General features: G+C 28.9%; 1 protein-coding gene across 1 annotated transcript; it reads left to right on the top strand.

Annotated features, from left to right (window-relative positions):
- Positions 1-3,460: 3,460 nt before the first annotated feature.
- Positions 3,461-9,362, top strand: LOC124831983 (alanine--glyoxylate aminotransferase 2 homolog 3, mitochondrial-like). The gene is made up of 9 exons (XM_047306089.2): positions 3,461-3,805; positions 3,939-4,169; positions 5,515-5,685; positions 6,823-6,966; positions 7,468-7,647; positions 8,189-8,414; positions 8,677-8,790; positions 8,870-8,956; positions 9,070-9,362. The coding sequence occupies exons 1-9, from the start codon at positions 3,563-3,565 to the stop codon at positions 9,111-9,113; spliced, it is 1,440 nt and encodes a 479-aa protein (XP_047162045.2). The 5' UTR covers positions 3,461-3,562; the 3' UTR covers positions 9,114-9,362.
- Positions 9,363-13,303: the final 3,941 nt, after the last annotated feature.

The raw sequence follows: 13,303 nt of genomic DNA, 5'->3' as shown, positions 1-13,303 counted from the left end.
AAACGAGAAACGAAAAGGAACATAAACAATAGTGAAGACAAAAACAAACCTCAATGAATTTTATAATGGAAGAAAACGTGAAATTTTAGTGACAAAGTAGAAGAATGCAGCAATGCTATGTAACATGACTTTTCACGAGTTGTAAATATTTACAAATTTATCATATATAGGTGAGTATATACTTCGATTCTAGGTTAGACCAAAAAGCCTGGACTTTGACACACATAGTAAAGTCTTTTAAAAATATGATAGTATTTTTTAAATTAATTGTAGAATTTAAGATTCATGGTTCTAAGATAATTAAAACCTACATTTTGAAGTACTTCATTTTTCTTCAATTGAAGCTTATTAGATGAAGTTAAATCATCTTCTTGCCCTAGTATAAAAACATTATCATAACCCGTAGATATTTATCTTTCTCCATTAAAACATAAAGCAAACTTAAATCTCTATACATGCAAATCACTCACATAAAAACAATCTAAAAAACAAGATAAAAAACTTATTTTAAATTAAAATATGATCGTAGCTATTATTCTTCTCTCTAGTATGCTAAACTTAAACTTAGATTCAATTCTTAAAAAAAATGATAATTTGTTCATTAATATAAACAAACAATAATTATTTTCAGAAATAATAACTTTTATAAAATGAAATTATAGTAATTAACTTTCTCTGTCTATATTTTTTTATTTAAACAATAAAATATTAGTTATTAGTCTTATTCTAACCATTTAGACCAAACCATAACTACTTTTTATTCAAGGACAGTTCAAGGATTTAGAAGCCTAAAGTAAACTTTGTTAAAGTATGATAATCTAGGAATCCTATATTTTGAAGTTTAACAAAATCATTTAACGAAATAGGGTTTATAAAAAAGATTGTCTAGGATAACTCGCTAAACGCTATATTTATCTAAACAATATTCCAAAACGCAATACACTATCATAAACAATATATAGAACAAATCATACTAAACACTATAGTACACGAACTACGCAAAACACTATAATAAACATCTATTGTTTTAAATCCAATGTAGGAATAGTACTTTTTTGTGTTGTGTAGTTTCTCTTTATATGTGCAATCCTTCATAGACAAATGCTTTATTCAAAGTTCTGTGTTGATTCAAAAGAAGGTTAAGAAATAAAAAAACATTCTAGGAATGTTTCTTTAATGCTTTTTGTCTTACCAATTTGTACAACAACACAATTTCTCTGCACAAGCAAAGTAACATCTCACAACGTACAAAAGCCTACCACAACTATTTCAAAGTTAATGCTCAAGAGTAACAAATCCTTTTCGAAGTTTCCTATAAATAGAAGACCGCATGAAGAAAATAACAATGAATTAATTGCACATATTCTTACACTGTGTCATCTAGCTTTGTAATAAGTCACTTTAAATCTACTTTGCATTTATCAATATCCTTTCTAAGAGAGTTTTTCATCTGTTCTTGTTTTTAAAATACTTTGTTGTTTTTGGATAATGAAGAGTGATTTAAAACACTTAGTTTGTTTAAGTCAAGGGGAGTTAAACAATTTTAACCAGTTGTGCTATTGTAAAACCAAGAGTGGTGAAATTCGTAACTTGTTAAAGCTAATGAAACCCTTTAAGAGTGCTTAAAAGAAAACTGAACGTAGCTCAGGTTGACTGAATCAGTATAAAAACGATCTTTCATCACTGTTATCTTTTGTTGTTTCTAAAAATTGCGAAATGTTTTTAAACTTTATTCATGCTCTCTTTTTAGAGTTTACTTGTTATTTCAAATTTAAGAATGATGCCTTTTATTTAATTTTTTTTTGAGTTTTTTACGTAAACATTATCTATTAAATTGTTGTAATAATTTCATTTAACTTTCATACTGTTCTCCCATTCTAACTCATGTTCATCGCTTATTTCTTTAGAAATTTCATCTCCATTATTAACCAAAAAAACTAAACTCTAACCTAATTAATAGTTTTACAATTGCAAAAAGTTTTAGATCCTCATTAAAATATATGCAAAAAAAAACTCTCAAAATCCATAAATTAAAAAATACTGAAAAATAAAACTGGATAAAAGAAATACATCTCTAATCCTAATACAAATTCAAAAAAAATAAAAATAAAAAATAAATGATAAAAAGAAAAACATACTAACAAAAAATGAAGATAAAAAATTGTTACACAGACAAAATAAGATTTAAAAAAATAAAATTTGCCCAAAAACCTGAAAAAAAAAACACAGCGAGAATGAAAGAGATAAGTGGATGAGTCACATAAAAAATTAAAAAGAAAATTGATTACAAGAAAATAAAAATAATTAATTATTCTCGTTTTCCTAGAAAAGAAATTATAATTTATTAAAAAAATATAACTCATTAAATATCAATAAAATTTAACTGATATTAATTTAATTAAATATTAATTTCAAACATAAAGTAATGATTAATTTAATAGAACCATATTATACTAATTATTTTTTGGATATTTTTCTTCTTAGACATAATTTTGTAATTAACTTAATAGAGGTATATTAAGAAAAAAAATTGAGGCATTTTTTTCTCAAAAATAATTTTATAACTAATTTAATACTAAAAAAGTTAACTTTTTTTTATATATTTCAAGGTAATGTTTTACCCGTTTCACTCTTCAACCGGTGCTACTCTTATTCAAAGTCAACTCATTTTCCTATATCATTGAAATCAATAAAAACCATTAGGCAGTAATTTATACTCCATGTCACTTTTGCGAATATCTTTTATCTTTAATTACAAGAAAGAAAAATAAAAATAAAATATATAAAAGAAAGAAAATGTAGGAAAAGAAATAAGAAAAAGAATTAAAATACAACGAAATATATGTTTGTTCCTTTAAGGAGAAAATAACTTAAAAATAAAGACACATTTTCATTTTAAAAAATCATAAATAAATTGTTTAAAGTTAATTTTACCCCTACATTCATTATTGACAAATATATAATAGAGTAAAATTGAAAAACATCAACTTTTTTTACGTTTTTAGTTTTTTATGCTCATATTTAAGTGAAAATAAACTCTTATATCCAATTAAAAATAACATTTTATAAAAAGGAATTTTTTTTTCTTTTCATTTATCTGTATCAATTATTTTTACTTTGATTTTTCGTTGAAATAAAGGGCACCTGAGAAGAAATAGTTCAGTAAAGATCACAACATCTACATTCATGGGATCTTTTGCAGTACCAAATTTGGAACCTCTTTTGCGAGGATAAAACAACAACCAAGAAAGTGGGGTTAAATAAATAGTTAAACTAAATAGCATAAACATGATTACTTTATTTAATCGCACAATTTATCAATAAACAAAAACTTCCTGATTTTACCGCAGTGAATTCCGCAGCAATAACTCTCAGCCAATCACAATCTTCCATGTCATCAACCCTTCTGCGTTCCCTATATAACCCTCTGCCGTTGCTCCCTCGTCCCCTCAAATTCGCCTCTTCTCTCTCAACCCAATTTCTTTTTCTTCCAAACAACACTTTATAAAGGCCCGGTCGTGCATTCTCTGAGCGTCGCCGGAAAATCTCGCCGACGATAAATATGACGGGATCCCTTGCTGCAAGGCTCGTCTTTCGTCGAACGTCACCGGCTAGCCGATTCATCCCCCGCCGGGAGGTCTCCCTACCCGCGGCTGAAAAAACGAAAGACGCGATCGCACCGCCAAAGGAATTTCCGGCGTTCGACTACTCTCCCTTGGCATACTCTGGTCCCAACGGTGACGAGATCCTCGCGAAACGCAGGGAGTTTCTAAGCCCTTCGATCCTCCACTCATACAAAACTCCGGTGAGGACTCGCTGCTCCGGATCATCTCGTAAACCGTGTTCAATCCTGTTATTAATTTTTCCTTTACGCAAGTGTAACTAAACTAGATAACTAACTTGATAATTGGTGTGCGACCGTGTGTGGGAGGTTGCAGCTTAATGTGGTGGAGGGGAAGAGACAATATCTGTTCGATGATAAGGGAAGAAGGTACGTGGACGCGTTCGGAGGGATTGCTACGGTGTGCTGTGGGCATTGCCACCCCGATGTGGTCGCAGCCATCGTCGAACAAACAAAGCGCTTGCAGCACTCCACGGTTCTCTACCTGAACCACGCCATAGCAGATTTCGCTCAGGCTTTGGCTTCTAAGCTTCCCGGTAATCTTAAGGTGAATATCACGCTGATCTTAATCAAGCCATGATTTTCTAATTTTTCATTTTCTTAAAATACTGAAACTGCATTTTTCATTGATTTGTTACGAAAAATGTTCAGTTTCACCCGTCGACCAATGACTTGTTAATATCTTTTTAATAAATTACAATATATTTTACGTCAATAATATGGAAATAATTTACAGTAAATTTTGTAAAGTTCTCTTTGAATGTAATAATTACTTAAGATATAGTATCATTTAAATGTTCCGAGTAAGTCATAAAAAATATAAAGTAAGGTAATTCAAATACTGATACAGGTGTCATGACAACCAATTATTTAGTAATTACTACTCGTGACAATATTTGAACAATTAATCATATATTAACATTTTATGAAAAATATCATGAGTATGAATTTTTTTACCAATAGACTTGATTAAGAAGTATGCAACAGTAATAATAACATTTGTTGCCATAAGTTGCTAAGAAAAAATAAATATAAGATAAAAGCAGATAATACGGTAGGAAACTCATAATAAAATAAATAGCTATATTTTGATCATGTGATACAGCAAACATAGAATACGCCAAGTAATGCTAATAAAGTGTTTTATTTGCCAATTTCTATGGTAATATCATTGGGACTAGGTTGTGGAAGTGGGTTGGGTGATTTATATGATAATGACTTAAAATTTCGTGGCTTAAACATATTTTCTATATGTGTCTTGTCAAGCCAGACAAAACAAAAACTCTCGGTTATCTGTTACTTTAATGGAGAAAACTATTGTTTTATTTTTTTCTGGTTTAGGCAAAAAATAAAACATACAATTATTGCATCATTCAACTTCTTTCTTTTATCACCCATATTCTGTCTACTTTTGAAATATATATATATATATATACGTGAGTATGTGATCCTCCTACGACAATTAAATTCTTTCATCAATTTCCCTCTTTATTTTAGTATTTCATTTCTTAGCTTAAAAAATAATACTTAAAATTAGGATAAGATTTGTATAATTAAGAGTTATTATCATCACGATGTTCTTATGTTAGTGTTAAACGCAATAGATTAATAGTTTAATAACTTAATTTAACTATATAATAACAATAATTGTTATAAAGATACGAAGAAAGGAGAGTGAACATATATACAAATAAGAATAAAGTAGAAAATAGACAATAGAAAATTTTAGTTTTCATAATTCTTATGCTTGTTTTATACAGAAATATAACGTTTTATAATTAATTAAATAATCACTTGTAAAACTCCTAATATTGTATTCAAACCCTTTTTTTTTTCTGGGTGTTTTTCTTTTCTTCGGATGTGAAAAATTAACTTGGCTATTTTATGTGCAGGTGGCGTTTTTTACAAATTCTGGAACGGAAGCCAACGAATTAGCGATTCTGATGGCAAGATTGTACACCGGCTCCCATGACATCATATCTCTAAGGAATTCTTACCACGGAAATGGTGGTGGAACAATGGGTGCCACAGCTCAAAGCATATGGAAATTTAATGTTATTCAGGTTTGTATTTCCTATCTTTTTCAGTTTTTTAAAACATACCCTTTTATCAATCAATCAATCTTCTGTTAACAAAATACCTTCTAGGTCATAGGTACACTTGGGAAGAAGTTGACCTATGTCTTGGAATGTACATTTCTAAATGAAAGAAAGGAAAAGATAACTTGTTTGTTTTTCTTGAATGTAATAATATTTTAAAACATAAAGCTACGTCGCCCTCTTACTATAAAAACAAAACTGTTATCTATTTTTATATTTTCCAAAACTCAACTCTCACAACTGTACTTTCACTAAACTATATGCATACGTATGTGATAGCAACGGCAACGGACTTTGCTCTCCCGGAAAACCGTTCATTATTGACAGGAATAATGATACTTGAAGGGAAAACATTTTTACATTCATTTAATATTATTTTTTATTATTATTCATTTTTTCTTTTCTTTTACAATTATAAAAATTCATTTTTATGATTATTTTACTCTCATAATATATCAAATGAATGTGTTGTATGTTATTATTATTACTCTGTAACATTTGGAAGACACTTACCTGTGGAAACTAGTTACGGATTACTACTAAAGTGCCGTGACGATGATTTCTAGTGATAACGAAAGCATGACCCCTTCACGCAAATTATATTAGAATTACGTGGTGTATTGTTCGTTCTCCACGAGAAGTATATATATATATATATATATATATATATATATATACCAAGAAATAATTTATTTCTTGCTATAGAAAAATAGTATCTTCTTGTTGCAAATTGCCATGTGACTTCACATGCAAATGCAATTCCCTCCAGGCTGGAGTGTTCTCCTTTTAATCTATGTTGTGTAGTTTTTTTAGTTTACTTAATTTGTTCCGTGTCACTTCAAACTTAGGATAAAATTTGATATACATAATGAATTGATATGATACTCTGTTCTGTTATTTCTTGTTTTAAAAGTAGAAAACTTTCATCCATTCACAATATGACAAGTTGCGGCTTCAAAAGTTACACATATTAGTGATTTATAGTATCAAAATTTTATATTAACAATTGATTGATTTTCTTTTTTAACTTTATGTAGTTCCGAAAAATACAAAGTAGTTTGCCTAACCTGTTTTGTTATTCTGATATTTGTCTGCCAACAGAGTGGTGTTCATCATGCAGTAAATCCAGACCCTTATAGAGGTATTTTTGGTTCTGATGGAGAGAAGTATGTAAGAGATGTTCAAGAAATCATCAATTTCGGAACTTCCGGAAATGTTGCAGCCTTCATATCTGAAGCTATTCAGGTATCTAGTTAAAGCACAGACGAGTCTTGGTATGAAACAATAACAATATTGACATTGCATGATATGTTTTCTTCAGGGCAAGTATTTTAGATTAGGTTTTTTCCCTTAATTTGTTCTTTCTAAAACATTTCGTTTATTTATTTCAAATTTGTTAAAAGAAAACAAATTAATATAAAATTTAAAAGAATTAGCTTACATAAATCATCTGTTTCATTTGTGTTGGTATAGTGAGACCTTCCTGCATTACATTCAATACTTATCATAAAGATACAAAATGCATTACATTCCTGCAATTCATGTAGATGTGCTAATTAACAGTGTTAAACATTATTTTCTATAATTTCTACCATATTTTCGAATATACTTTTTTGTTGTTAACTAGAATTGAAAACCACAAAGTTGTTGAGTCCATTTCTTATTCAATCAGTCTCTTTCATTGACTTTTATCTACAAATTTGGATAAACGAAGACATTTGTTGATGCTGCTGTTGTTAACGATAGGGAGTAGGGGGCATCGTTGAAATGGCTCCTGGTTACTTACCTGCTGCCTACGACATTGTTAGACGAGCTGGAGGTGTTTGTATTGCCGACGAAGTTCAGTGCGGGGTTGCTCGCACTGGTAGCCATTTCTGGGGGTTTGAGGCCCATGGTGTTGTACCTGACATAGTAACAATAGCAAAGGTAATTCAACTATTGTCTCCTTTACAATGTAAAAGATCTTGATTTAATATCTGTTCGTATTGGAAAATTTTCGAGCTTTATATATTTGTTAAGTTGTTATAAAACAATTTTCACAAGAACCAACATGGTGCAATACAGCTGGCAAATAATCTTAATCCTGTCTGTATGAACACGAGTTCGATTTCATGACTCGAGTGAATGGGAAGAGCTCTGTCTCTAAAATGAATCTAATTAATTTTAAGCATTAGACTTAGTGTATATCCAAACCGAAATCATTTTAAATAATTTTTATTTTTTAACATTCGAAACGTGAATTGGAGATTAGAAATCTGAAACCAACCACGCTATTTACACTCCCAGATGTAGAATTCCGGGGTTCATAACAAAAAATAACAGATTCTTACATTAGTCCTTGTTGATGCAAGTTACAACTACCAAAACATTATGATACTATTAACATAGAAACACTTAATTGTCTGTTTTACATGTGCTTCTTGCTCTTCACTGTTGGCTTGTTTCTGAATTTTTCTTTTTTGGGCAGAGCATCGGAAACGGCCTTCCTCTTGGTGCTGTCGTGACTACTCCTGAGATTGCGAAGGCCTTGACTCGCCGAAGTTACTTCAACACTTTCGGTGGGAATCCTGTCTGTACAGCTGCAGGATTGGCTGTTTTAAGAGTGATAGAGAAAGAGAAGCTTCAAGAAAATGCATTTGAAGTGGGTTCCTATTTGAAAGACAGGCTCAATACACTCAAGGACAAATATGAACGTAATCTTTCCTTACACCTCAATCCTTGTCCATTCTAGATTAGTGATCAAGCATAGATTCATTTTTAGTTGAGTTAAACGATGAATAGTGGAGGACCTTACTTAAGAAGCATATTCCTGTCACAAAAATAACCAGGAACTTTTCGTTCCCCTTCTACCAATTTTTTACGTGAGAAATTTCAATTATATGCTCTTTTATTGGACAATGCATGTATTACTTGTCATCTGGTTTTTGTTTCTAAACAAACTGTTTTCTTGTGCAGTAATTGGTGATGTGAGAGGACAAGGCATGTTGCTTGGAGTGGAACTTGTCACGGATCGCCAACTTAAAACACCAGCACCAACTGAAACACTGCACGCGATGGACCAAATGAAAGGTAAAATTTCAACGCCTCTGGTTCCAGCCATATTTTTCGGTTGAGTTACCTAATGTATAAACTCCTGCTGTTACCACAGAACTAGGAGTGCTAATTGGAAAGGGTGGCTACTATGGAAATGTATTCAGAATTACACCTCCCTTATGTTTCACCAAAGAAGATGCAGGTTGCTCTTAGCCTCAAACCCTCTCTTTCGTTAACATCAATTAACAGTACTACTAGTCTCTATTACTTACAGCGTCTGTGTTTTCGTTTTTGCTTTCATTTTTATTGGTACAGATTTCCTCGTGGACGCGATGGACTACACATTTTCCAGAATGTGAAGCTTAAAATATGATCCAAGTGTAAATAAATCTCTATTTTCTATCCTTTAAGTTAAAGTGTTCTGTATCAGAAAACGTTTGGTTCCATGATAGCACCACAAAATTCGCGTTTTTTATACGTGGAAATGTAGAGGTAACCAAGAGTTGTGGTGAGATTGAACGTCAAAATAACTGTTTCTCTGGAACCAAAAGCAAAAGTAGTAGACCATCGATCTATCTGGACTTTATAAAATGTATAAATTTTGCATGCGTGCTTATCCCATACTATCTCACTGTCATCCCAGGAAGTGGTTAAATACTTACGAATAATTTCAAAATGTCGGTTTAAATACATAGTTACATTAAATACTTATTGTTTTGCTTTCAATGACACAACTAAAACAATAATAGAAGGAGTTTAATTGAATATACAGTCTTCAAACAAAAGCGAAAGACTCTTTATAAACCACTACTTTGTAAAAATAATAATCTACAACTATCAAAAGGTATTTTTATGATGGTGCATTTTTTTATCATACATGTGATAATTTTACTAATCATCTCGTGTATGTTTTAAATTTTAATACTTGAAAAATGAGTAATAATTTGAACTTTTTGCTAAAGAAAAATACATTTGAAGCTTTGAAATGGGGATTTGAAAATTCATTATCTCTTGCAAGGGATTTTTAGAATATGATTTTTTTCCCATAAGTTTTAATATAATTATTAAGACCAGAGATGACAAGAAGAAAAAAAATACAAAGATTAATAAGCCTTTTCTTTTTTCTTTTGAAATAATTATTGAATTTCTTTTATATATAAGTTGAACACAAATTTGAGGTTGAATTTTTCTCATGAAAGGNTTATGTTTTTTTGTGAAAAAAATATTTGTGCTGATAAACTAGCTAATTGAGCTTTGATTCATAAATAATAATATAAGTAATTTAATGTTTTACCTCCATGTATTTATTTATAGTTTTTTATAATAGATATAGTTTGTCTATATCTCATTATAACTTTTATCATGGTTTTATGTGGTCCCATGCTATGTATTCTTTTTTTTTTCTTTTTAATAAACTTTTATATGATGACAAATGACTGATACATTTATAATAATGTTTCCTTATTTGAAAAACTAAAATAATTTTTAATTTGTTTATACAAAAATTCATAATATATTATTATTTATACAACAATATCATATATTTAGGTGTAAAGATTGTTTGAAGTATAATTTTATTAAAATAAATAAATATTTTAATATATATATATATATATATATATATATATATATATATATATAAGTTTTTATCACTATGAATAAACAAATGTTACCCTTCTTTTTTTTCCTTTTTCTTTTGATATGACAACATAAAAATTAAAAACAAAAGAAATTTAACATAAAAAATAAATGGATTAGGCTATCAACATGTGAGTTAGTTCCACTTTCGTCTATATAGTTATCGAACCAATATTACTTTACCAAATAAAATAATATATTAAGTAGGACAAATGGATTATCCTAAATGTAATATGCATTCATACAGAAAACATTTATTTATGATATTTAGTCCCTCTGCTATTACAAAAGGTAGATATTGTTTATATATTTATTGTTGTTTTAAGATTTTAACGAATTTTAGTCCCGAAAGTGCTTTTGTATGCACACCCTACTTGAAAGAACAAGTATAACAGAAAAATATTCCAATTAGATAAAGAGAAAACCTCACTGTATAAGGGATATCGTTTCCAAACAAAGAAAAGGTAAAATATACATATAGTATTTTGAGGTAACCAACCAAACAAGATTAATTAACTTTTTCGCATATAAATCTATTAGCAAAATAATCAACTAAGTTTTAGAATAATTGATTACTCTAATCATTAATCAAACTTAAAACTTCGAAATGAAAATTAATGAATAACTTTTCAAGTTTTAAGCGATTTTGAACTTTAAATAGTAGATTATTTTACAAGTTTCTCTCTTTCATATATCCTCTCATCCATAAAAAATCTGAATCAAAATTCACTTTTATTGATTCATCCTTAATTTTCTTTCAAAATTCCTCCTTTAAAAAATTGCTAGCGTTTTAGTAAAAATTCAGAATTATGATAAGTGGATGATACTGTGTCATATGTCACCCACTAAAAGAATACATCCCCACTCACAGAAGTAAACGTGAGCAAGTTAAATAAGGCATTAATTTAGGGCAAAAGGAAACCGAACTACATTATTAATTTTAACTAGACAGCATACTAATGGATAAATATTTAACAATATTGTAAAAGAATCTATACTCATCAAGTAAATAATAATGTCACCAATGCCACTAAAATTTGATATAGTATAGTAAAAGAAACTTAAAAAAATTAATACACACACACACACACACATATATATATATATATATATATATATATATAACATGATATTAGATATTAATTCATGATTTATATGAAATAAATGAAATAATATATTTAACAAAACAAAAAAATTTCCATAATAAATAACTCAATAGGTTAAATAAATAAAAATATTTCATTAAAATAAGTTCTTAATATATCAAATTAAAAATAAATTTTAATTAATCTATAAAAATCGTAATAAAAAAATATTTTTCTGAATATTTAATCTTCTGCACTTGCATGTGATTGGGTTGTAAAAGCCTTTTTATTAAAAATTTCATTTTGTTTAATCTGGAAGCTTCCACGTATAATTTTGCAGATAACTTTGCACATCACAGAGCTGAGTTGTCTTGGCCTCTGAAATAATATTAATGTTGTCTTCCTAGCGGGTTTCAGAAGCAAAATAATAACAAGACAGAGAGACATTCACATCATGATTGGAGTTTTAATTATATGGAAATCCTACACGACAAACATACAAAGAACAAAAGCCACCATGATGAAACCCATTTTTTTTAACCTATAATTTCACGTTTTTTTGCTTTTATCTGTTACTATTAATTATGATGGTTAGACATTACACTATCATAATAATAATAGTAATAAATATTATTAACATGTAACACTGGCCACAAATAATTCTGTTGTTTGGTTTTATGGCACTTAATTAATCAATAGTTTATAATGGGAAAGAAGCATATACTATATTATGATCATTATTGTGGGGGCATTTCAGAAACTTTACGTGCTCCCTTATTGGTCTGAAATGAGATGAATAGGGAAGTGTGTTTTAGCTATATTGTTCAGAAACATGGCTAGATACATTTTCATCCCTTTATATAATCCAAATTTGTAACCAGATGCATTATGCTCTTTCTTTATTGCCGTATTTATTTCATTTATTGCTTGTTTGCTTCTGTGATATGACAAAAAAATATATATGTGCAGATTCATTTGTTAATAGTCTGCAAGCTACTCCAAATATTCATTGCATATGAACAGTTTGATTTGTTATAATTTTTTTATAAATATAAAAGTATTTCTTTTCTGCTGTTATCCAATTACAAACTGACATATACATGAAAAATGTATTGCTTTTATGTTAAAAAATATCTTAAGAATAATATCAGTGTAATTTTAAATATGGAAACCTAAGTGAATCAATACTATGCAGGGAAACATGCTCATAGAAGTTGACCTATAAACTCAAAATCATAAACATCTTTATGTGCAAAAAGAAAAATACTTTTTAATCAGTTTTTTTTTTATCTAATTACGGTTATTCAACTATAGTTTATTCATCTAAAAAAAGTCCTTTTGGACAAGATTGTTTACTAATTGAACAATAAAAGTGGGATGTGGAAGACACACCCATGAAAGAAAAAAGAAATCCATACAATACCCTAACTACTTTGTGTCCATCCATTGGCATCAATGATGATAATTTATTCATTGAAAAAAAGTTAGGCAGATAATAGTACATATTCATAAAAATTGGTAGGTTAAGCCTATAGATATTGCAAGTTCGAATAAATATATGTCTTTTTTAAAATAATTTCACATGTCTATTTTTTTTATCTTTGTCTCTATTTACTTATTTTATTATACATTTTTTTCTTTTTTTTTCTATAATTGGGTAAAGTTTTGGAATAAAGGATAAGAGAAGTTGTTGATTTAACTTTCTACTAATATTTAAAAGTTACAAGATTGATTTAATAAATTTTGAGTGAAAAATAGAAAAAAAAATTGATTTAATAAATTTTGAATGAAAAATAGAAAAGGTTGTAAGTTCAATCCTTCCACTA

Source organism: Vigna umbellata, chromosome 3 (genome assembly GCF_029865625.1).
Source record: "Vigna umbellata cultivar VRB3 chromosome 3, Vumbellata_1.0, whole genome shotgun sequence".
In the NCBI taxonomy this organism is placed as follows: domain Eukaryota; kingdom Viridiplantae; phylum Streptophyta; class Magnoliopsida; order Fabales; family Fabaceae; genus Vigna; species Vigna umbellata.
Note: the sequence above shows the minus strand (reverse complement) of the source record. Positions and strands in the feature narration are given on the sequence as shown.